The following is a 25,813-nucleotide window of genomic DNA, read 5'->3' as shown; positions in this document are numbered from 1 at the left end:
TGAAATGTAAACAAGATATTCAATTTTTCTTGATATTAAATGGTTACAATTTTTTTTTATAATAATCTTTTACTTAATTTTGTAATAAAGGTATGAACTATGAAAGTTGTTTTGAGACCATGTAAGCTTTATTTGTGCCTTGATGGAGTTTTCCATTTTGAGAATAAAATTGAAAACTATGTTTTTATAAGCTCCTTGACAGAAGTTTAAAAAAAAAAACAATACTTTTCATAGTTAGTGGTAGTTCATTATAGTAATAACTTAAGCTCGAAAACTGTTACAAGTTTTTAATTTACAATACTTCAACAAGTAAAAAATAAGGAAAATATAAAAAACTTGTAAATGATGAAGTTAAAAATACTTTTATTTTGAGTCGTTTAAATACTTTGTGCATCAAACATAAAACAATCTTAATAGTTAAAAAAGATACTCATATACAGTATTAGTTTAAGTAAAACCACAAAGAACTAGTTTTTTTCTTACTTATGTACTTTTTAATGTTTTGTATATATAATTATTTATTTTAATATAAAACTGATGCAGTCTTTACTTTATTTAAAAGTTTTGAGTTATGCATGAAACTTTATTTGGGTTTAAAAACTTTTGTTTTTAGTAAAACTTGCTTTTTAACTTGTTGGGTTATATTCATAAAGTTAATTTTATATTGTACATCAGTTTATTAAAGTAGTTTTATTAATACTAATCAACTATATCTTGTAACAAAACAATCCAAAAATTGTATATTGTTATTTTAAAATTTACTCAAGTTATTTGTTGTACAAAACAAAATGTAAAAAAATGTAACAAATTTACTATTCTACTTTATATCAGTGTTTCTAAAACACTGTTCTTTAATCTAGTTATCAAAATACTTATTTTATTATGTATATTGTAGTTGTACTAAGTAAAACTATGAGTAACTAATTAAGTAGTTTTTTTTGTCAGAGTTTAATAAAAACAAAAAGTACCTTAGACACACAAAAATACTGCTTCAGTTTATTGGATAAAACAAAACCAAGAGTAATTATGATAAATTTCTCTACTATTCAGCATAAAAAAGCAAAATAAGTAAGAAACAGAAAAACATTTTAAAAAGTATTTTGTTGTAAACTAAGAAAAAAGATGATTTTAAGAAGAAAACAGAAATAAAACATTTTGTAACTAATTTTGACATAAAAATAGATGCATATTTTCATTACAATGACAATTTTATTGAGGTTTACAATAAAATTGCTAATTGAGATTTCATCTATTTAATAGAGAAATATTTAATCACAATTTTGTAGAATTGCTGAATTTAAAAGAGCAAAAAATCCAGCTTTTAATATTAACTAAAAGATTTGACAGAATTTTCTTAAATTTTATAAACAACTTATAGGCTAAAATTATTTGTTAAGAAAGTCCAACAATCAAATTTAGAATAAAATAAAATTTGCTGCCTTTATAATAAAAGTTGATTTTGTTAAAAGTTAAAACAATGTATCAAGTAATTTTTTTCAAACAAGAAACTTTAAGATACGTATGAAAAGTATACTTATAAGACAATCAAAATAAATGCTTCGTATACATGGATAATGATAAAAACTAAAATTTTGTTTCTGCTCCGAATGATACAGCAATCATAATAAAATATTTTCAACCAAAACTCTTTTACTAAAGAGCGACAAATGGTTTCGTTTCTAAAATAGAGCAACTTTTTAATGATCAGAGAAAATGTATTAAATAGACAAACATAGAAATAAACAAACATAAAAACAGCACCGTCAGAAACACATTGCTATAGAAAGGAAGAAAATAATAAAATTAAAATTATTGGACACACCAGAAAGTTTGGAAATAATGAAACATAGTTTGATGTAAAATATTTGTTTAAACTAAATCTTTTATTCTAATTGATTTATATTTGATATAAAACCTAATTTATATTTTAATGCAAACATTTCTGATTAAATTTCTTTAAATAAAAATAAAAACATTTTAAAACTAATAAAAATGGCCCCAACACAGAAGTGTCATTTTTTGAAAACTTCACCGATAAATTCTGCAACCACCATACATTTACTTTTGTACGTCATTATTTATCGTATATTGTGACGTCATTGTTTACTTCCAGTTTTAACGTATGACGTCACTGCGTGCAATCGGAAGTGAATCCTGGATTCCATCGAGTAATGGGAATAGTTTTTCCTGTGAAAAAAATTAATCAAAATAAATAAACAAAATACTTTGATAAACTTTTGACAAATAGTTTAATGGCTTCCATCGAGAATTTAAAAATTAACAATTTAAATTTGTTTTGAAAAAGTTCCATTAAATGCTATTATACTCTAATTAATTTTATCCGGTCAAAAATTTTATTATAAAACAACATTAGTAATAACTAATTGTAATCATTTACAATTTCTAGTAGTTTTACAACATTGATAAATATAATAAAACTATCAAGTATATAATTTTCCAGACAAGATTGTAGACATGTGTTATCAAATTGTTAGAGCTTTTAATCAAAATTTTTCTCAAATATATGTGGTACTTTAAGCTTTGATTAAAAAGATAAAATTAAGTGTATTAATCTTGTGGAAATTAAAACTGTAATATTTTTACTCATTAAACAGTACTACTATGAAAAAAATGAAATGTTATATTGTTAAAGTAAGTTTTTTAAGTTGTTCTGTGTAATAGTTAAATTAACTCTTACTACATTAACTAAATATTTATTTAGCTGTGTAAATAAGTAATACACCTTAAGAAGTTTAAAATAATTTGTGAGTTTATTTGTATACTTTAGAACGTTTTTGTTAAACAGATATATTTTAACAATGGATAGTTTTAACATATTTTTATGAATCATATGTTTTATAATGTAACTAATACAAATTTATTACTTTTTTGAAAACTTTTTATATTTTACTATTTCTTTATTACATCATTAAGTTCAAAATAATCAGTGAAAAATCAGAGAATCAAATCAAAAAAAATGAAAACAGGTCATTATATTATTCAGCTAAAACCAAGGCAATAGGTTATATATTTTTTTTATTGAGAAAAATCAAAAAACTGTTTTTAAAAGCTAAAAATATACTTTTCAATTGAGTTATTCAGTATGAGTAGTAAGAAAGTCTATTGAATTTCAACAAACTTACTTCCAGGAATATTCTCTTATAAACCTTGTTTACTGCAAATATTATACAAAGTACATGTTTTTAATTAAAACAAAAAAAAGGAGAATTATATATAAAATTTATTTCCTTCGTCATTTATAGATATTTAAACCAGAGAAAAATTTGTACTCACATTCGAAAATTCACAAATCTAAAATTTTAAAAACCTAAACAAAACGAAAACAATTATCTGTTAAACAATTAATTTAATTTCAAACCAAATGAAAGATTTACTTCTTTATAAGTTCATACCTATAAATCATTGTTTCACACATCATAAATTGTAATTTATTAAATATAAAACATGTTTATGGTAATTAATAAACGTAAACTATTTAACTCTGTATTTTATTTAGGTAATTGGTAACAAACTATTTCTAACATTTTATTGAGAATTTGTGATAAAAGGGTTTCTTGGCAACACTTTAGAATTTATTTTAAATCAATATATTTTTTACTATTAAACTTGATTTGAACTATAGTTATTGGCTAAATTACAATTAATTTTTAATACGAACAAATACAAACAAAATACATAAAAACATGAAAAATACGATTAAATAACTACCATTAAAAAACACTACTAAATTTTACAACAATATAATAGACTTTCTTTTTACTAATTTAAAGATGTTATACTTAGACCTTCATGGTAATAAGTGGTTTTTATAAAATAAAATTACGATGAAAAGCTTTGATTTTAGTAAATAACTTAAAGCGCAAAAAATACTTTTTATTACACCTCAAGTATTTTTTCAACCATTAAATATTTGTATTTTTAAAGACAGAATAATAACTTATAAAAATATGTTACAATTTTAGTAATATACTTATTTTAAGAAAAAAAGCAAATTAATGTCATACATTTTGACAAAATACGGATTACAAAATGTTCCTACTTTTAATATTTTTCTTTCAAGAAGATTAAAATCTATTAAACTAAACTGTAGATTAACAACATATTTAGTAAAACAAATTATTCACTTCAATAGATTTTTAAGTTAAGTAATTTGAGTTTGTTCTACATGTATAATTTAAAAGGAAAGTGCTTTATAAACAATAACATAGTTTATAGCAGTGTTTAATCAAGAATAATTCAATTGTTCGACAATAAGAGAAAATTTAAAACAATAGTCTTATTAATTTTTTCAATGTTTAGTTAAACTTTAACTAAAAAAAATGTTAATTAATTTTTCTGACAACATTTAAACTATAACTACTTAAATTTTTGTAAACATTTATAAAAATATATATAATTCAGAAATAATTTAGATAAAAAGGATTTTAATGACAAGATTGATTTATTGAAACTGTAATAAAATGTTAAAAATTTGACTAAAATTATTAAAATACTGTTAGCAAACGTATAGTTAGACTTTAAATTATTTTTATCAAATAAGCTAATTTTTAAATGAAAAGATATGAGATATCAATATAAATTAGAGACATTTTAACGCAAATTCATAAAATCAATAAAAAAATATCGGTTTATGATGTAAATAAGCAAAATATATATTTATTAACACGATCATTATAATAATAGTAACTTTTTTAAAGGTTAGTACAGATATCTCATGTGTAATACTAATAAATAATAACAAAAAAAATAACACTAAAAGCATTAATACGAAATTATACCTTTAAATAAACCATTTTATAAAGGTATTTAAATAAATGCTAATTCAATCGTGATTAAAAGTTTTACACCAATTCTCTGCAGAACTTTTAAACACTTATTTTATGAAACTTTAGTGAGAGAATTTAAACAAGTTATTCTGAACATTTTTTCATAAGAGCTTTAATACAAAGTTATATCTTTAAATCAACTTTAATATAAAAGTTTTTACTAAAAATCTTAAGTTAAAAGAGATTTTTATCACGCAACTATGCAGAACTTTTCAATACAACGACTAATTTTTTATGAAAAACTTGGATGAAGGAACTTAAAACAAGTTTTTCTTAATATTTTTTAGAACAAGTTTTTCATGTTTAATAACTTGTAAAAAGTTTATGGAATGTTAATCCATATTTTTAACTAAAAATTATGTATAAAAAATGTAATATCACAGATGCAGTTATTAAAAAATTTCGTTTTTCTAAATACAAAAAAAAAGTCATGGTAGACCTCTAAATAGCTAAAAACAAATTAAAGTTTATTAATAAGTATTACTTTAGAAGGATTAAAATTTACAACCTCAAGTCCTGCTACAAACCATATTTTTCACTGAATAAAACAGTACTTTTAAATCTACAGTATAAAATAACTAGTTTCATACCTTTAGTTTTATTATAGCCCCATACAAACTAATTAAAATAAACTAATTAACTTTATATAAAAGATAAACAAACTTTGCGTATTTGGCTATTTGTTGGGCTTCTTCAAATTTTTCTTGTTTCACCAACAACATTGACAAATCGGCCATCGCAGAAGCGGCTACGTAGTGATCTTTCACTATGTACTTGTAACTAGAAAATAATTAATTTATTACAAAGTTTTACATAATGATCTTTCACTATGTACTTGTAGCTAGAAAATAATTAATTTATTGCTAAGTTTTTACATAATGATCTTTCACAATGTACTTGTAACTAGAAAATAATTAATTTATTATAATTTAATTGCTACATAGTGATCTTTTACAATGTACTTGTAACTAAAAATAATTAATTTATTACAAAGTTTTTACATAACGATTTTTCACAATGTACTTGTAACTATATAATAATTAATTTATTATTATTTAATTGCTACGTAGTGATCTTTCACTATGTATTTGTAACTATAAAATAATTAATTATTATTCTTTAATTGCTACATAGTGATCTTTTACTATGTACTTGTAACTAGAAAAGTATTTAATTTATTATTATTATTCGGTACATAACGATCTTTCACAATGTACTTGTAAGTAAAAATAATTAATTTATTATTAGTATTTAGTAGCTACATAGTGATTTTTCACAATGTACTTGTAACTGGAAAATAATTTATTAATTGTTATTATTATTTATTTGTTACATATTGGTCTTTTACTATGTATTTGTAGCTGAAAATGTTTATTTATTTATCATTTTTAACTTAAAACTTTGACATACTTAATAATTGTAGCTGAAATTATCAAAACTATATAGTTGTAGAACAATATAACACAGAGATTATCTAATTTTGGTTTAATTTAAAAAACTTAAAAACTATAAAACAGATTTTGTTGATAAAAAATACATTTACTGCATTGAATTTAAACTAAAATTCAAAAATTTATAGAACTTTAAAAACATTTTTTCTTCAGATATTGGCCGTACTATAACAAAAGTTAAGTGTTATACGTATGTCTCCTTAAATTAAGCAATTTAGCAGAACTATTGTATATAAATTTTTTACATAACTTTCAAATAATTGATGTGTGATAAATTTGATAGTGTGAGTAGAAAAACTAAAAGACAAACTTAAACTATTGTAGTCGTTTTATAAATAGATTTTTTGTTTTGATAACTACTTCTACAAATATTTTTGTTTCTTATAAAATACCTAAGTCGAAAATTAAAACATTATTTTTTAAATCATATAAACATTTACTTAAAACTATACTAAAAAATATTTAATATACAATAAATTTAAACTACAAACGTTTAGTTTAAAATATATGAGTTAAGCTACTTAGTGTTAAAAATTTTAAACATTTAAAACAGATAAATATAATTTTATACTTAATATTTAAATATTTTACAAAATGAAACTTTCTTTACAATCGTGATTTCCTGTTACTATGAACTATGTTCTACAGAAAAGCTTGTATAGAAAGGGAAGCTTGTATAAGTTACAATGAGAAGTAAAAAATACCTAACTAAATCAAAACAATATATGATGATTTTTAGTTTTTAAAAAGTAAATATGTGAGTTAAATTTGTTACATATACTTTTATATTTGAATATTTCTAGGTTTTAAAAATAAATGGGTGATACCATATCTCTAAAACTTTTAAAAGTAGTTTAATCTTACACACAGTAGTTTTAATATCAGATCATATTTAAATATTAGAAGGCATCAGACTTTTTATTAGATAAGACTTTATTAGGAGTGATATGTACAAAGCATGATATGTACTAATTTAATTTAAAATTAAAAACAAATTAAACTAAACTCAGTAGTAAAATCAAAGTAAGCATTTTTTTTCTAATAACTATTATATTTCAAAACCATATTCTTTAAAACTAATTTGAAATACTGTTTTTTATTTTAAACTAACTAATCAAAACACTTTAAATATTTTTTACATTGATGTGAATAAAAGAAGCCATTCAAAATAACAAATTGCCTTTCATTGTAGAAGAAAAGATTTTAAAAAATTCAGCGCCAAAAATATTGATTGAACAGATTGAATTATTCATTTAAATAAAAACGCATTAAACTGACTTGCTCTTTTAATTATAAGCTTTTTGCAGTTTGAACTTTATTCATTTAAATGAAAAAATTGAAAACATTTAATACACTATAGCAAAATTCTAATTGTGTTTTACTAAACTGAAGACTGGTTAAATTAAATAAGTCTGTAAATTAAAATGATTCATATTACTTTTATTATAAATTGTTCAAATATTAGTGATTATAAAACAAAAACTTTATAATAAGTGAATGTTGAAATTAAACCTATCATAATAAAATAATTTTTATCAGCTTTTTAAGCAATTCCCAAACATTTAAAAAAAGTATATACGTTTATTACAATTACATTATTTTTTATTTTGTTTTATTCTAGCAATGAACTTTATAAAATTACCTAGCTTATAACTTATATAAAACTTTACAAAATAAACTGTGTTTTAGTTTCTTTTTTCAATACCCTTTCAAATTAAAGCTTATCAATTCTGATTAATCAAACTTTTTAGTTTGTCTAAAAACAGACAGCTAAAGTTTTGGAAGGTAATTATATTTTTAAATCAATAAAAAGTTTTACGCGGAAAAACAAACTAAATAATACATCAGTTGTTTTTAAAGGTCAAATGTTTTGTTCTACAATAAACAGATTAGTTTGTTCAAAAACAAATATTTAGTACAGTATGTTTTACAATTTTACGACTAAAAAGGTCACGTTATTTTAATTCATAAATTTATTTACTTTATTTTAACAGAGTAGATATATCTATTGATAAAGTTGTAATTTCATATTTTTCAAGCTGAAGTATTTAAATTCATCTAAATAGAGTTTTTATTATAACTTTATAAAACAGCCATTAATTTGAATAAAACCTTAGTATTAATTTTAATCTTAATTTTATAAGTGTATCTGTATATTTTATTCAAAATAAATTTAAATTTGGCAGCATTATACTTTATTTTTATGGATTTTTGATCCAGTATCACATATATTTAGGTATTTGTTTGTATTATATATTTTTAACAATAAGTAATATTCACCTAGTTTGAATAAAAATTTATTAAATATTTTACCAGTTTGTACTGTAATATACTTTTCAGCAGTAAAATTTGTTTATGATAATTATTAACAATACCTTTAAAAAAAAAGAAATGATAAATTCTTTATTTACATCATTCTAACAAATTTAAACTTTTTTTTCATTTTTAATAATAGTTAATGTATAGCTAATTGAAAAAAAATTTCAAACTTTTCTTTAACTCCATTATAACAAATTTCAGCAACTGAATATATTTATAATTAGTAATAAAATAAATTAACAAACTTTTCTTTAACACCATTATAGCAAATTTCAGCGACCGAATATTTTTCTCCGGCCTCCATTAAATTTCCTTTTAATTTTTCCAATAAACAGAAATCGTCGTAGTAGTAAAAACATTTTCCTGTGTCGTGTCTTGCTAAATCTGTAAAAAAATATAAATTAAAAATAATTAAATACGTTTTTCTGTAAATCTGTCTGTAAAAATTAATATAAATTAAAAATAATAAAAAAACCTTTAAATCTCATGCCTTGCCAAGACTATGTGGGAAAATTGTATATTTGTAACAAATTATAGTTTTGTCATTTAGTAGACTGGAAACTCATAGTAAAAATATGACTATAAGACAATATGCTAGTTTTTTAATTAAAACAACAGAAAACAGTAATTCTGTTTATAGATTTATCATAATTTTTTTTACAACTTTAAAACTATAGTAATATTGGAACTTAATTTTATCCTTTTTACAAACTAAAAACAGTATTTGTGCACTTGGAAAATTATATTTTTAAACTTGCTATTGTCCAAATGCTTATTTGGTTCGAAATAAAAAAAAAATCTACATTATTATTTTGAAACTTACTGTTGTCCAAATGCTTGTTTTGTTCTTTTTTTATTCCATTTAACTCATCTAGTTCGTTGCAAATTTTTGTCAAGTGTTGGAATCTCAATTCAGGGTTATTTTTCAGCATTGAGACTTGATTCCATACAGCTATGAATTCCTAAAAAAAAAATTATGAAAATCTTATTTTAATTAACTTTCAGCATTGAGACTTGGTTCCATACAGCTATGAATTCTTGAAAAAAATAACAAATAAATATATATCTTTTTATAATTAAGGTTATTTTCCAGCATTGATACTTGATTGCACACTGCTATAAAAAAAAAGTTAACATTTTTTTAAACATTTTGATTATTCTTCAACATTGATACCTGGCTCCATACAGCTATGAATTCCTAAAAAAATATGTAAAAATGCTATTTTAAAAATTTTAGTCATTTCTCAGGATTGATACCTGATTTAAAAGGTTATAAATACTTGTTTTAAAAAGTAAATTTATACAATGTTTTAAAATACTTCAAGCTATAGAAATTCCCGGCAATAATAATTTATTCTATTGAATTTGTAGGAATTTTTCAATTTATTTGAAAATATATTTTGACTCCAAACTAAAAAAGACAACTTTTCATTGCTTTTTATCAAACTCTTTAATTTTTTTTTAAGGTTTTCACCCATCTAAGTTTTCTTTTAATTTTTGTAGAATTAAATTTAATTTGATAAATACTTATTAAACTCAATTTAATTACTCACACACTTATTTTGTAGTAATCAAACTATTTTTAACTTTATAACAATTAATCATCAGACAGCAATTACATGATTTTAAACAAACAGTGTTTCTTAATACTTTAAGTTTCTATGAAAAATAAAACAGCGTTTTCAATCTTTTTGTTTTAACTTTGATTTATATATCTTATAACTTGGAGTAGTATTATATTAGTTTTTTTTAATTTAATAAAAATTTCAGCTTTATTGAAAAAAAATGTTTAAGTACTTTTTAAATGACTGAAAAAAAATATTATTTTTAAGAACACAATAAAAGTTTAGTTGGAAAATATTTTTCTTAATTTCAAGATATGCACAAAAGGAAAAACTTAAACATTAAGCAGACTTTTATAAAAAGTTATAAATTCTGCTCTTCAAAACTAAATCAAATAAAGCACAACTAAATAAGTATGAAATCAATTTAAAGCATTGTGTAAAAACTCGCACTTCTTATGAAGATAATATTAATAAAAAGCTTAATTTTTTTAATTATTTTGAAACAATAAGTTTACATAGCTTACATTTGCTAAAATTTGATTAACTTCGTTTACTAACTAAAAAGAATAAAATTTTAATTTTTAAGCAATAGGTCAAATTTTTACAGATACATTATATCAATAACATAAGTTTTCTTTATATTTTGGATTAAAAAACTTAAACTTCTAAATTAGTATTTAATAAGGTTGGTTTCAGAAACATGTTTCAAAATATCCATCATACTTAAAAAGTATTAAAAATTAAATTTTGAAACGCTAAGTAATAATACAGAAAAAAATAAGTCGTTATTTTTACTACTAAAGTTCAAAGATCGAATGTTAATTAAAAGTTAACGTGTACTACTTTAAACAACAAAGTACAATTAAAAGAAAATAGCCAGCTTTAAAGAAATACTGACAAAATTGTTGAACTTTAGATTAAACCTTTATAATAACAAAGATTAAATATCAAGTGTTAATCTTTATTACAAAAGTCAAAGATCAACAGTTGATCACAAAGGTTATTAAACTTTGTAGCGACATTGTTGTTATAAGTAGCATAAAATAAACATGCATTTGTTTGTTTTGATATCTCTGCCCAAAACTTAAGACTTGTTAAGTCTGCAGACTTGTGGCTAATATTTTACCAAAAGAAAAAAGATTTTTTTTAAGTTTTAATTAACATACAGAAAGTGATATCTTTTATCAACTTTTTGTACAAAAAAGTAGGTATATACTTTTAATTTTTGAGTAAATTAGAGACAAAGTATTTTTTAAAACTATCAATAATAAAAAAAAAATTTTCAAAATAACTAAGACTTAAATATGGTTTATCTCAACTTTTTTTTGTTTGATTTCATTTATATTTTTTTATAATGTTTTTTTTATGTCGAAGTATGTAGAAGAACTTAAAACGTACTTTTAAACTCAGAAGATTTTTTTCAAGTTATCTTTAATTATTCTAAGAAGAAAATCAAATTTCAATTTAGCTATATTAGGTAAGTCATTCCTTAAAAGGAGCAATGCTTTTTAAGTGATATACAAAGTAAAGAAGATAAGAAAATTTAGGTCAAAAGTTAATAAACTTATTAAGTTAAAACAACCATAAGGTTAATACTTAAAGCTTAAATTTCAAATGCACATTATAAAACTGTTTTTCTGTTATTAAAGTTGTATATATAATTAAACCTTTAAATTCACTGTGTACTAATTTAATAATTAAAGTTATGCAAAAACCGTTCACAATAATTTTAAAAAAAGTTGCAATAGTAACAATATATATAAACAATAAAGTAAGTTTAATTAGCATTTAATTGTTATAAAAATATACAGTAAAGAAACAAAGTAATAAAAACACAGCACCAATTAAATACTTAATTCACAAAAGAAAATCCATAAAAAACAAACTAAAAAATAAAAAATAAAAACAAAAAATTAAAATACAACTTAAATTTCAAATTATATATATTTGAAAATTTTAATTTTATGAAGTTTTATAAACAACTCAATGTTAAAGAATACTTAAAGTTCATAAAATAGATAAAAAAATTGGAAAAATTTAACTTTATTTCAAAATTAAATTTATGAAAATACAAATTTAATTCCAATTATGTCGAACAGTTAAAACTGCGTACATAAACATAACAGATATTCGTGGGAAACCATAGATGCAATAGCTAGCAAACGAACAATATGCGTATCTTGTAACTTACATAATCTACTTGTAATTTACAAGACTTATATATTATGCAAGCATAAACAACTTTTAATAATTCATTTTGTCTACTTTTGCCTGTTTATTTATCACATTCAAGTTCAAATTTCGCGAAACATCTTTTGGTAGGTGAGAAAAAATATTTTTTTTTACACTGCCCTTTTGAAATTATATATTTGAACTTATATTTTAAAGTATAAAACGTTTAATGTGTTTTACAGTAGTCATCTGACTTTATGAAAAATTAATGTATTCAATTCGTGACGTTAATAAGCTTTTATTTAATTTGAAACTTATTTCTTACCCTTTAATTTTTACCCAATAAAATTTCAATTTACCTTTTAGTAACTTAAATATAGATGTTAACTCTAATGTTAGTAGAAAATTTATAAGCTTTATAAAATAATTTTGATTCTCATGACATTTACTACAGATTTATTGCCAGACGTAAGTCTTTAACTACTTTTAATGGGCCATAATTAACTATTCTTATTTTAACATTTCAATAGAAATTTTATAAAAATGTTTTTAGTTTACGGAAATAGACTAAACATGTAATTAATAACAGCCACTTACTTCAGAAAAATTAATCATTTTTTTTTAATACCACAACTTTTTAAAAAAACATAAACGTTGATTATTGTAAGTATAATTAGATACTTTTAGTTTGATTACTGTAAATTTACAAAGGAAATGAACAAAATCAAGTTTTAAACTTTTTTTTCTTCTTTATTAGTTTATTCAAAAATATAAACTTGTATAACTATTAACTATATATTCTTGACTTAAACTAAACAAATTTATACATATTACTTGACTTTATGAACTTTTGTACAAGTTTGTTTATAGAAAAGTCTACAAACAACAATGAATTGTATGACTAATCATGTTAAAGACTTTACATTAAATTGAATAAAAAACAACAAACCATGGAGCAACAAGTTATCGCTTTGCTCTATAAACTTTATTATTATTAATACACTTATAATATTATACTATTATATTATACATGTTTAGTTTAAACGAACCATAGTTGGGGCAACTAATCTCCCGCCTTGCTCGATAAACTTCATTATTAGTATAACATTTTTTTATTTTATCATTATACTTTATATATTTAATTAAACGAACCATAGTTGGGGCAACTAATCTCCCGCCTTGCTCGATAAACTTCATTATTAGTATAATATTTTTTTATTTTATCATTATATTTTACATATTTAATTAAACGAACCATAGTTGGGGCAACCAATCTCCCGCCTTGCTCGATAAACTTCCTCGCTTTTCTGCAGACAAACTTCTCAATCGGAAGTGATTTTCCAGATACTTTCTTCTTTTTACCTTGAACCGATCTGAAAATATTTGAAGTTATAACGTTAATTATTGATTTAAAATTATCTATTGATTTATTTTGTACTAAAAGTATATATTTTCTATACTAAGTTAAAAATTTAAAAAAAACAAACTGACAATTTCTTCTATTTGTCTTGAACCGATCTTAATGATAATTGTTTAGTTTTAATTATTGAGCAAATAGTTTTAAGTTTTTTTTATGTAAAATAATTTTTTAATGTAAAGATACCTTCATTTTTATATAAGTATTAGTATTTAAGTATGTTATAAACAAAAACTATTTTATTTACATAAAGGGTATAACACATAAAAAAAACTAAAAATTTTGTATTAAAAACTGTGTGAATTGGTTAAAATGTCATACAATTAAATTAATCTAATAATAATTGAAGTTTTTGTACTAACTGTTTATTTAGTTAGTTTTTTGTATTAAATTAAGATTAATTTTAAAAAATAATTTACACAAAATAAACCATTAAACATTTTATTTTTAAAAACAAAGAAAAGATAGTTAAGTGCTTTTTATAGAAATAATAGTGTTTTATTTATATTCGATAAAACTAAGTAACACATTAACATAATTTTAAACTTATTTCTAACAGCTTGTTTTATCAAAATAATTAAGCTGTTACTGTTACTTAACAAAGTTACCTAATTCAGTTACATCATATTTTCTAGCAAACTTGCTAAAACTTCATAAAATTTGTTGGTTTAAACTATATTTTAATCAGTTTTTAGTAATATAAAATAAAACTTACAACATTAGCTCCATGACTCTAGGATCTGTTCTGTCATTTTCGTATAAGAAGCAAGCATGAAGATAAGTGTAAAGACATTTACTCCAATTAGATTGTTCTCTGTTATTATACATTTTGTTATTTATTACATTAATTTTTATTTATTTAAGATAAGTATATAGACATTTACTCCAATTAGATTGTTCTCTGTTATTATACATTTTGTTATATATTATTTTATCATTTAATTTTTATTTAATATAAGTATATAGACATTTACTCTAACTAGATTGTTCACTGTTATTATTTATTTTATTAACTACTATCTATTTAATTTTTTATTATTTATTGAAGATAAATGTATTAACATTTTTTACTGTTAAACTTACTCTGTTAACTATTATTTATTGAAGTTATGTGTAGAAGTATTTGCTCCATACTTTATTATTTAATTTAAAACTTATTATAATAATTTGTAAACATTTTACCAATTAATATTAAAAAATCACATTAATAATTTAGCATATTCTGAAGCCTATTATATTGTAATATGTATATACCTTGTTATTTGATAAAACCTAATAATTATTTTTTTATTACTTAATACAATATCTCAAACTAATAATTCAGCACACTCTGCTGCTTTTTTGTATTGTAACTTGTAAATATTTTGTTATTTAATAAAAAACTAACAACATTTTTTTTTCGTATTAAAGATAAAAAACTCACACTTGTAATTCTGCATATTCAGCTGCTTTTTTATATTGTAATTTGAAAATATTTTATTATTAAATATTATAAACTCACACTAACAATTTGTAATTTTTATTATTCAAGATAAAAAACTCACACTAGTAATTCTGCATATTCAGCTGCTTTTTTGTATTGTAATTTGTAAATATTTTGTTATTTAATAAAAAACTAACAACATTTTTTTTTCGTATTTAAGATAAAAAACTCACACTTGTAATTCTGCATATTCAGCTGCTTTTTTATATTGTAATTTGAAAATATTTTATTATTAAATATTATAAACTCACACTAACAATTTGTAATTTTTATTATTCAAGATAAAAAACTCACACTAGTAATTCTGCATATTCAGCTGCTTTTTTGTATTGTAATTTGTAAATGTTTTATTATTAAATATTATAAACTCACACTGACAATTTGTAATTTTCATTATTTAATATTAAAACTCACACTAGTAATTCAGCGTATTCCGCAGCTTTTTTGTATTGTAATTTGTAAATATTTTATTATTAAATATTATAAACTCACACTGACAATTTGTAATTTTCATTATTTAATATTAAAACTCACACTAGTAATTCAGCGTATTCCGCAGCTTTTTTGTATTGTAATTTGTAAATATTTTATTATTAAATATTATAAACTCACACTGACAATTTGTAATTTTCATTATTTAATATTAAAACTCACACTAGTAATTCAGCGTATTCCGCAGCTTTTTTGTATTGTAATTTGTAAATATTTTATTATTAAATATTAAAAACTCACACTAACAATTTGTAATTTTTATTATTTAATATTAAAACTCACACTAGTAATTCTGCATATTCAGCTGCTTTTTTATATTGTAATTTGTAAATGTTTTATTATTAAATATTATAAACTCACACTGACAATTTGTAATTTTCATTATTTAATATTAAAACTCACACTAGTAATTCAGCGTATTCCGCAGCTTTTTTGTATTGTAATTTGTAAATGTTTTATTATTAAATATTATAAACTCACACTAACAATTTGTAATTTTCATTATTTAATATTAAAACTCACACTAGTAATTCAGCGTATTCCGCAGCTTTTTTGTATTGTAATTTGTAAATATTTTATTATTAAATATTATAAACTCACACTGACAATTTGTAATTTTTATTATTCAAGATAAAAAACTCACACTAGTAATTCAGCGTATTCCGCAGCTTTTTTGTATTGTAATTTGAAAATATTTTATTATTAAATATTATAAACTCACACTAACAATTTGTAATTTTTATTATTCAAGATAAAAAACTCACACTAGTAATTCTGCATATTCAGCTGCTTTTTTGTATTGTAATTTGTAAATGTTTTATTATTAAATATTATAAACTCACACTGACAATTTGTAACTTTCATTATTTAATATTAAAACTCACACTAGTAATTCAGCATATTCAGCTGCTTTTTTTTATTGTAATTTGTAAATATTTTATTATTAAATATTATAAACTCACACTAACAATTTGTAATTTTTATTACTTCAGATAAAAAACTCACACTAGTAATTCTGCGTATTCCGCAGCTTTTTTGTATTGTAATTTGAAAATATATTATTATTAAATATTATAAACTCACACTAACAATTTGTAATTATTTTTATTATTTAAGATAAAAAACTGACACTAGTAATTCAGCATATTCAGCTGCTTTTTTGTATTGTAATTTGTAAATATTTCATTATTTAATATTACAAACTCACACTAACAATTTGTAATTATTTTTATTATTTAATATTAAAAACTCACACTAGTAATTCAGCATATTCCGCAGCTTTTTTGTATTGTAATTTGAAAATATATTATTATTAAATATTATAAACTCACACTAACAATTTGTAATTATTTTTATTATTTAAGATAAAAAACTGACACTAGTAATTCAGCATATTCAGCTGCTTTTTTGTATTGTAATTTGTAAATATTTCATTATTTAATATTACAAACTCACACTAACAATTTGTAATTATTTTTATTATTTAATATTAAAAACTCACACTAGTAATTCAGCATATTCCGCAGCTTTTTTGTATTGTAATTTGAAAATATATTATTATTAAATATTATAAACTCACACTAACAATTTGTAATTATTTTTATTATTTAAGATAAAAAACTCACACTAGTAATTCAGCGTATTCCGCAGCTTTTTTGTATTGTAATTTGTAAATGTGGCAGCACATAAGTTCCCAGTAGCAAAAATGTGAAAACTGTTGCCACTCATTTTGAAGGGAGGAAGCTTTTTCAAGATGTTCTATTGCCTAAAAATAGAAATAAGTTTATTTCTTATTTTTTAACTTTTTCTAAATGTTCTATTGCCTTTTTTAAAATGTATTTTGCGACTCATTTTGTAATAATGAAGCTTTTTTAAGATGTTCAAATGCCTGAAAATATGCATAAAACTTGTTAAATAACATTGTATTTATTAAATTGTTTAACTTTATAGACTTTTTTATTGCTTTTGATAATATTATTAATCATATGGATGATCTTAAAAAAAGTCTATGAAATTATAACAACTGTTATCTGTCATAAGACAAAAATAACATCTATTTAATACTATTTTAAACATTGTTCAACAAGTTAAAATAAAAACACAGTTATAACTTGTTTGAAGAAATAATATTGTGATATAACTAGTATTTTTTATTTTATAATACTAGACAAGTCTAGACAACATCATATATTAATTTTCAAACTCATACGATGGCTCTATTAAAAGTCTGAACTTCTTATTATTTTAAATTGTTATTTTTCAATCAAATAAAATAAATATTTTTGAACTGATTTTCATAAACATTTTACTAAAAGGCAAACATCCAATTTCTTTTAGATTTTAAGTTGATTAAGTTTAAATTATAAACAATTCAAACAATATGCACACTATTTGTTGAAAACTTTAATACGTAAAATTATATTTCTTGATTAAAATGTTTTATTACATTTTAACAAAAAAAAAATCATTTTAGCTTCAAAGTACTTTAAAGGGTCTTAAAACTTTTCAGTACATATTTTTTAACTTTAAGCTGTTTGCGTTTTAAACTGTGGCTAAAAGAAATTAATTATAATTAACTTATTTTTGATGTTGGAATATTTTTATTTCTTATACTCAATCACTTTCTACCTTAATAATTTGTGAATTACATTATTTTTGTAACTTAAAAAGTATGTACTAGATAGATGTTTTTTCATTAGTATTTTTAAAATTATGAAAAACCCTAAAATAAAAACTTAAAATTAGTTTAATTAGTCTTACAGAAAATGAACCATTTTTAAAAAAAACTGTTTATGCTTTCAAAATAAACTCAATTACCTTATAAAATTATACAGTTGTTAAAAATAAAAACAGACACTATTTATTATAAAAGTTCAGAAAACAATAAGAATAAATAAATTGTTTGTACATTACCTACAGTTAAATAGAGGTCAAAGTTTAAAAAATTCATAAAAGATAAATATAATTATTAGTTAAAAAAAATTGCTAAATTTAAATTTAGATTCTTAACTTAAACAACGTCTTAGCTGTATTTTTACTACTCTTTAAAATAAAAAATAATATCCATAAAACTCTATTTTAAAATCTTCTTAAGCTCAAAATAAAAGAGTTAATTAAAGATTTTAAAAGTAGCAAAGTTAATCAATAATGTGCAACTTTTTTTTCATACTTTACTTAACACCTCGTGACATAAGTCATACTTAAAATAGATTAATCATTTGAACGAACGTGTTAAACATTTTAATTTTACTAACTGAACTTTGCTGTGAGTAAAAGTAAGTTCAAATTTTCTTTATCAAATGTAAAGAACTGGTGATTAAAAGTTGTGCATTTTTATTACTTTTATTATATCATTACATATCAAAAAAACAATTAATATTTTGTTAATGATAAGATGATCAATTATATAAATCGCCAACCAAATGACTGTATAAGGTGTTTTTTATTTTTCTAATTAACTCTCTAGCCTTGTCAAAATCTATAACAAATTGCTGAATACAAGTTTTAATGTTTTATTTTAGATTTCACCACTCAATTCTTACCTTGTCGAAATCACCAACAAATTGTTGAATTCTGCCGGCAAAGAAATGAAAATAAATTCCGTTCGGGTATTTGTTCAGCATTTTGTCAACTATCGACGTGCAAAGTTCAACGTCGCATTCTAGTTCCGCTGTTCCTGGAAAATTATATTATTTTTTCAGTCTTTGAGTCCACAACTGGGTAGGTGTCTATTTTACACGAGCATCACTTTGGCAAGAGGGGACATTTTTGCACACAAGGTCACTTGTGCACGGCGTCACTTTTGTAGAAAGCACTTTAAGAGGTACGCACCTCCCTCAAGTACGTATCCGCGTCAAGTACTTCATAAAACTTTCTATTTTGTTTATTTCGAGATTTAGTGCGTACTTTACGCGTAACTAACGTTGGAGCGTACCTTTTTAAGTCCATTCTTTATGCAAAAGTGACCCTGCGTGAAAAAGGTTGCCGTGAAAAGTGTCCCCTCGTGCAAAAGTGTCCCCTCGTGCAATAGTGACCCTTCGTGCAAAAGTGACCCTGCGTGAAAAAGGTTGCCGTGAAAAGTGTCCCCTCGTGCAAAAGTGTCCCCTCGTGCAAAAGTGTCCCCTCGTGCAAAAGTGACCCTTCGTGCAAAAGTGACCCTTCGTGCAAAAGTGTCCCCTCGTGCAATAGTGACCCGTTCCCATGAAAAGGTGACACCCAAGTACGAACAACGAAGACAATAAAATAAAAGTATACAAATATCAACATCAACTAACCGACAAACGAACATATGAACAGGTGATAGCCAAGTACGAACAGTGAAGAAAGCGAACTCCTCACGTTTGAGTTCAGGTAACAATCGCTTAATTGTTGTAATCCTATTTTCTTGTCGCTATCGAAGCCTATCCACTTCAGTATTGCCACTACTCTGGCTGGTAGTAATGACATTCCCTAAAAGATAAATTACTTATTATCTTTATTATAAGTTTAATATAAATTTTATTATTGATATGACTTTTTAACAGGATTTCCCTAAGATTATTTTTTAAAGCCTCCTTTTAAAGAAATAAAAATAGCAATGGCCCCCTCCAACAATATCTCTCAAAAAAATTCCCCTAAATTCACTTAATTTTTTCCCCTTAACCGTCAACTTCAGAATATCTGGTGTAAGTTTAAAATTATGGCCTTATGACTCCCTCTTTTACACCTTATGACTTCCCACAATATTTAGTGTCCCCTAAATATACCTAGGACCTTATTTTTTATCTGCTCTTCACCATCAACTCCAGAATATCTAGTATGAGTTTCAAATTATGGCCTCATAGCCCCCATGGGGCCCCTTTACTGCTCATGCCCCCCTCTTTAGCCCCTTTGCTGCTTATGGCCCCCTAAAATTCTATAATTGCCCCCAAGGTGGCAAAATGGTTCACTTTAGGGAACCTTGCTTTATAATGTAAAAATTACATGCCCTATAGAACAAATATTCATGTACTTGTTTATAGCAATTTTTATTCAAATATAAAGAAAAAATATTAACCAAGAATGTATAACTGAAAATAACTGGGTGCAGACAATTAGATTAAAATAAATTTCACCAAATCTTTTTTTTAAACATTAGGTTTGTCTTATCAGAAAACATTTACATAGTTAGCATACAAAAAGAAAATATACATTTTTTTACTTCTTTTTAAGAAATACTCTGACAATTTTTTTTTTATTCACACTAAAAAAAGTAAACTTTAAAAAACCATTTAAAAGTTTTATTGGCTAGATACTTGTAAGTTATTTTCCAGGTAATTATTAAAACAAAGTCTTAATAAACGTTTCAGTTTTGGTTTTTTGTTATTTTTTTCTAATTATGATTATTAAAACAAGTAACAATGTTTAAACAGCCCTAGCCAATAGGTAACAATATTTGAAAATGTTTGTAGGTTCTTTTAAAGACAATTGTTAAAGTTTTGGTTTAACAAATGTCTTTAATTAATCAACTTTGTGTTCAACTAACAAAACAACTAACAATGTTAAAACAACCACAGCCGAGGTTTATGGCTCCTTGGAAGTGCTTGTTATTACACATGTTTGTCATGTCTTGGTCCAAACATTCGCATTTCTTGTAGCTGTTGTAACCTTGTTTCATCTTCAACGCTCCTTTTACAAGATTCATCACGCTTTCGTCCTATAAAAAAAATATAAATTATTTTTTAAAAAATTAACCTATCATTATGTAGACTTTGTACCTTTTTTTGTTAAGCTTTTTATTTAATTTTTTACATTTATAAAATTATTTTAAATACATCTTATAATAGCAGTTTTAAATTATAGATGCATTAAAGTGGTAAATTTCTATTTGATTGAATTGTTTTTACAATCAGTAGCACTAAATTACTGTTTTTTAAACTAGTAATGTAAAATATTAAAAAACAGTGTACAATATAATTTTGAAACAAAATTACGAAGGCGTAACATACTTAATTGACTTCTGCTTTAAAATAACAACTGTAACTTAAACAATTTTATAAAATTATTATTTTTACAAACTTTTTAATTATAATCTAAACAACCTGTATAAAAGTGAGCATTGCGTAGAATAAATTCAGTTCGGCATAAATTACTTCTGCATGTAATTCATCTAAAAAATATAAAACTTAATTAAAAAATACTTAATAACTGTATCATAGAGTTACAAGACAGTTTAACTTACAACAGTTCAAACTCTTATTAGATTTTCGTAAGGCAATATTTCAATAACTTATTTGAATTTTTTTCAATCAAAAAACTTAGCAGATCTTTAATAAACAAAAGTTAAGGTCAGAAAAATATTTTTAAAAAATTATTAAAATATATATTTAACAAACTATTTTTAATGTTGGAGTTTAAATTTTGTGAACTTTAACTCAGAGAATGTAAACTATTATGCATTAATTAAATAAATTTGAACTTGTTTTGTTCATTAGATTTAGATAAAGAAGAACAGATTATACAATTGTAATAATTTTAAATCAACTTTTTTACGTTCAAATGAGCCTCACTGTGGCATTATCAACATGTTTATTTTCAAAACTTCTAAAAACACATCTAAAAGGTACCATTATCTCCACTTTTCTTGGACATTAAATAAGTACCATTATAATTACATTTTAATACTAACTTGAAGCTTATTTTTTTTGGTAATGCTTAAATAATATATTTCAAATTAAAAGTAAAAATTACCTTCAGTGTAAGTGTTTGTAGAGGTTCCCACCAATCTTCCCACTAAGTTCTGCTTTTTTCTCATGCTGTATTTTTTTTTGTTTAACTAAGTTTTATGTTAGTAATTAGAGTATAAGTTAATATCTAAAAATGTTTTACACCAAGCTTTGTTTAAACAAAAGGATCTAAGTATTTTCAACTATAACTAAAAATTTATTTTAAATTTTAAATTTAATTTAAATAAAAACATTAAATGTAATTAATTATGCTTTCCAACATTCGTTTTTACATTTATACTATCAGTTTAAGAAACTAGAAAACTAAAAATCAGCAGTCAAAGTTTAAGTTTTAGTGGTAAACCCTCAACTTTGTTACTAAAACACAAAAACTGTCAATAGAAGAATTAGGGCTGTTTTGCATAAAAGTAAAAATTGATTTTTAAGAAATATCAGACAAAAAATGTAGTCATTGTATCATCACAAACAAATCACAACAAATCATTAGTTCGTTTAAGTTTATAAATAACATTCACAAAAAAAAAATGTTTGAGCTTATTTATCGAAGCTCATAAATTTTAAATGCAACTAATATTTTAATCAGTTTTATAGAAGACTATTTCTTTAACTTTATTACTTTATTACAAATAAAACTAACTTTTTACTTAGTGAATTATTTTAAATTTTTTTACTACATTACAAATAAAACTAACTTTTTCATATAGTGGAAATTATTAATACTTTCAATTTAATAAAAAATAAAACTAACTTTTCACATAGTGAGAGTCCTTGTTTAATACTTGTAATAGCAACTTCGATGTCTTTCTAGTAAAAAAAAGTTTCAAATTAAAAAAACAAATAAAGTTTAAATAAATAACAACTTATTTTTAATATTGCTCTTTGTTTTTAGTTATAATAAGATATGGTGAAAATATTAAAATGTTTTTACTTAACCTGTTTATATTAAATCAATTACTTTGAAAAAGTATAAAAAACTATAGGCTATAATTAATTTGTTATACTTGGATAACTATAATAAATATTTTGTATTATTTTATAGAACGAGTAAGGTAAAAACTTTCTTTATTGTAACTTGTTTTATCATTAAGTTTTAACAACATTAAACTGGTGAAAAAATTTTTATATACATGGCAAATGACAGTTTTATTTCAAAATCAAAAAAATTCAAAAATATGTAAAAATATCAAAACTTACAGCGTCAAAGGTCATAACAGCTTCTAAATAAAGTAAAGTCGATTTTCCAATAGAGTGATAAATACTTGTTGATGATCTGTGGTTAATTATAATAAATGTTTATTTATAATTATTTAAAATGATGCAGTAAATAATCAAAATTGCATTAGTTGTATTATTTGGTTTAGACAGAATTCTTTTTTATTGCAAAAATCTTACTTTTTTTACCATAAATTTTCAAACTACTATTTTTTTCACAATTTTTTTCTTATATTGTTAATTATTCTGGACTTATTAATGTTCTAAAAGTGTTTCTTCTAAAATTCATCATACAAAGTGATTTTACAACTTTTGAAGAATTTATAGTGCAGCAATCTGTGGCCTAGGGGGAACATTCAAATATCAAAAGTTAATTTATTACTGTATTTCTTCTTTTTTTTTGTTTTTTAGAGCAATACTTATAAACTAATATGTCGCCAAAAATATATTTCTAGAAAAATGTAGCCAAAAGTAAGCTGTTTTAATCATTTAAAAATATTTATTTTAAAAAGCTGCCAACCCCTGATCTCATAATATGTAATCAACTTGTTATATTACAAATGTTTATGAGCAGGGAACAAATATATAGCATTTGTTCAATGGTCAAGGCTGCCAATTTTTAAACTAATACTTATATATTACACTTAACATATCAAAAACTTTTCAGTGCAGAGAACAAATATGTAGAAGTTGATTAATTTTAAAAATAAATCTAAACAAACTTTTCAGCGCAGAGTTTCTTGGCCTCACCAAACTGATTGTTGAAGAACAGGTTGATCGCGTTGTCAACATCTTTGATTGCGGATGACAAGCTCATTGAATTTCCTGCTGAAGGTGTTAATCCTGTGGCGTCTTCCCACTAGAATATTTATAAGATGAATTATAATAAATGTTACTTAAAACTGCTGAGTACACAAAGTTTTGAAATATGATTGTGTTGTGGATAACATGGTGATTGTAAATTATTTTTTCTAATAAACTTTTCAGACTTTTTACCATCAATATGTTTAATAATTGAATTATTATTAAAATATTTATAACAGTTGTTTATAATCTTCGAATACATGAAGGTGTCAGTCCTGAAGGTCTTCCCGCTACAAACATATACATTTAATATTAACAAACTCAACAAACAATCTCAGAATATTATTTTTAAAGATATTTAAAACAGTTTAATCTTTAATCTACTTAATACGTTCTCACTCAACTAAATTAATTTCTAAAGTAGTTTATTATTTTGGTATTTTAAAATTTATAATCATATAATTGCATAAAAATTACAAAAAATTTTTGTCTACATAAAAATTTAAAAAATTTAACAACAAATATATAAATTATGTAAAATAAAACGCAAGCTGTAATGCATTTATAAAATATTAAACAAAATTTATAGCCTTTTATACTAAGAAAATTATTTTTTTAATAAAAACAACCTCCTCTGCTGAAGAGTCATCATCCAAGTTGTTGGCCATTCTATATTTCTTTAAATTAGATAAAAACTCTATTAAAATCATATTGTTTTTATGTTGCTTTTTTAAATCATTGCATTTCATACTTAAAATAAACTATAACTTACAGGTATAACTTTATTTGTATTTAACTATTATAATGACAGATAATTATAATTATTTAAAATTAATACTTATTTTTCTGTCTGTAGTGTTTTATTTGTAACAATACAACTGCAACTTAATTCCTAATTTACCTACAACAAATTATTTTTTTTTAACCAACTTTATAAATAAAAGATGAAGGCAATAGAGAAATAATGTCTTTTTTTTACTATTTAATCTTATTTTGTAGTTTTATGGTAAAACTTTCAAATAGGCAATCAAAAATTTTCAAGATCAAGGGATCAAAGTCCAATGATTATTCAAACTATTTTTTTTTTGGCCCTTATTTTTTAAACAAGATTTTTTATATGTTTACAATTAGTTTATTACCAATACTTAACTTATTGTTCTAGATTAAAAGTTAATTAATTAAAATAAAGTATCAGTATTTTGAAAGTCCACATTTTCAACTTTTTGTTGAAAACTAAATTTCTTAGGTTTTTTAAGTTTGATCAATCAAATTATTTTTAACTCTTAAGGAACATTTAATGTGAATTTAAGATGGTTAGCTGATACCAAAATGAGAAATATATTTTAA

The 25,813-nt window shown here is 22.7% G+C and overlaps 1 protein-coding gene across 1 annotated transcript; it reads right to left on the bottom strand.

Moving 5' to 3' along the window:
- Positions 1–1,350: 1,350 nt before the first annotated feature.
- LOC145844012 (tetratricopeptide repeat protein 39B-like) lies at positions 1,351–25,159 on the bottom strand. Its single transcript, XM_082951322.1, has 16 exons — positions 25,096–25,159; positions 24,385–24,521; positions 23,645–23,720; positions 23,199–23,254; positions 22,455–22,519; positions 21,806–21,873; positions 21,262–21,420; positions 20,021–20,195; positions 19,289–19,422; positions 17,372–17,511; positions 14,487–14,585; positions 13,610–13,727; positions 9,441–9,579; positions 8,863–9,001; positions 5,511–5,627; positions 1,351–2,187 (listed from the first exon to the last, which is right to left on the bottom strand). The coding sequence occupies exons 1-16, from the start codon at positions 25,132–25,134 to the stop codon at positions 2,097–2,099; spliced, it is 1,752 nt and encodes a 583-aa protein (XP_082807448.1). The 5' UTR covers positions 25,135–25,159; the 3' UTR covers positions 1,351–2,096.
- Between the last annotated feature and the right edge of the window lie 654 nt (positions 25,160–25,813).

Source organism: Thalia democratica, chromosome 9 (genome assembly GCF_965202585.1).
Source record: "Thalia democratica chromosome 9, ktThaDemo2.hap1.1, whole genome shotgun sequence".
In the NCBI taxonomy this organism is placed as follows: Eukaryota; Metazoa; Chordata; class Thaliacea; order Salpida; family Salpidae; genus Thalia; species Thalia democratica.
This window is presented reverse-complemented; position numbering and strand designations above follow the sequence as displayed.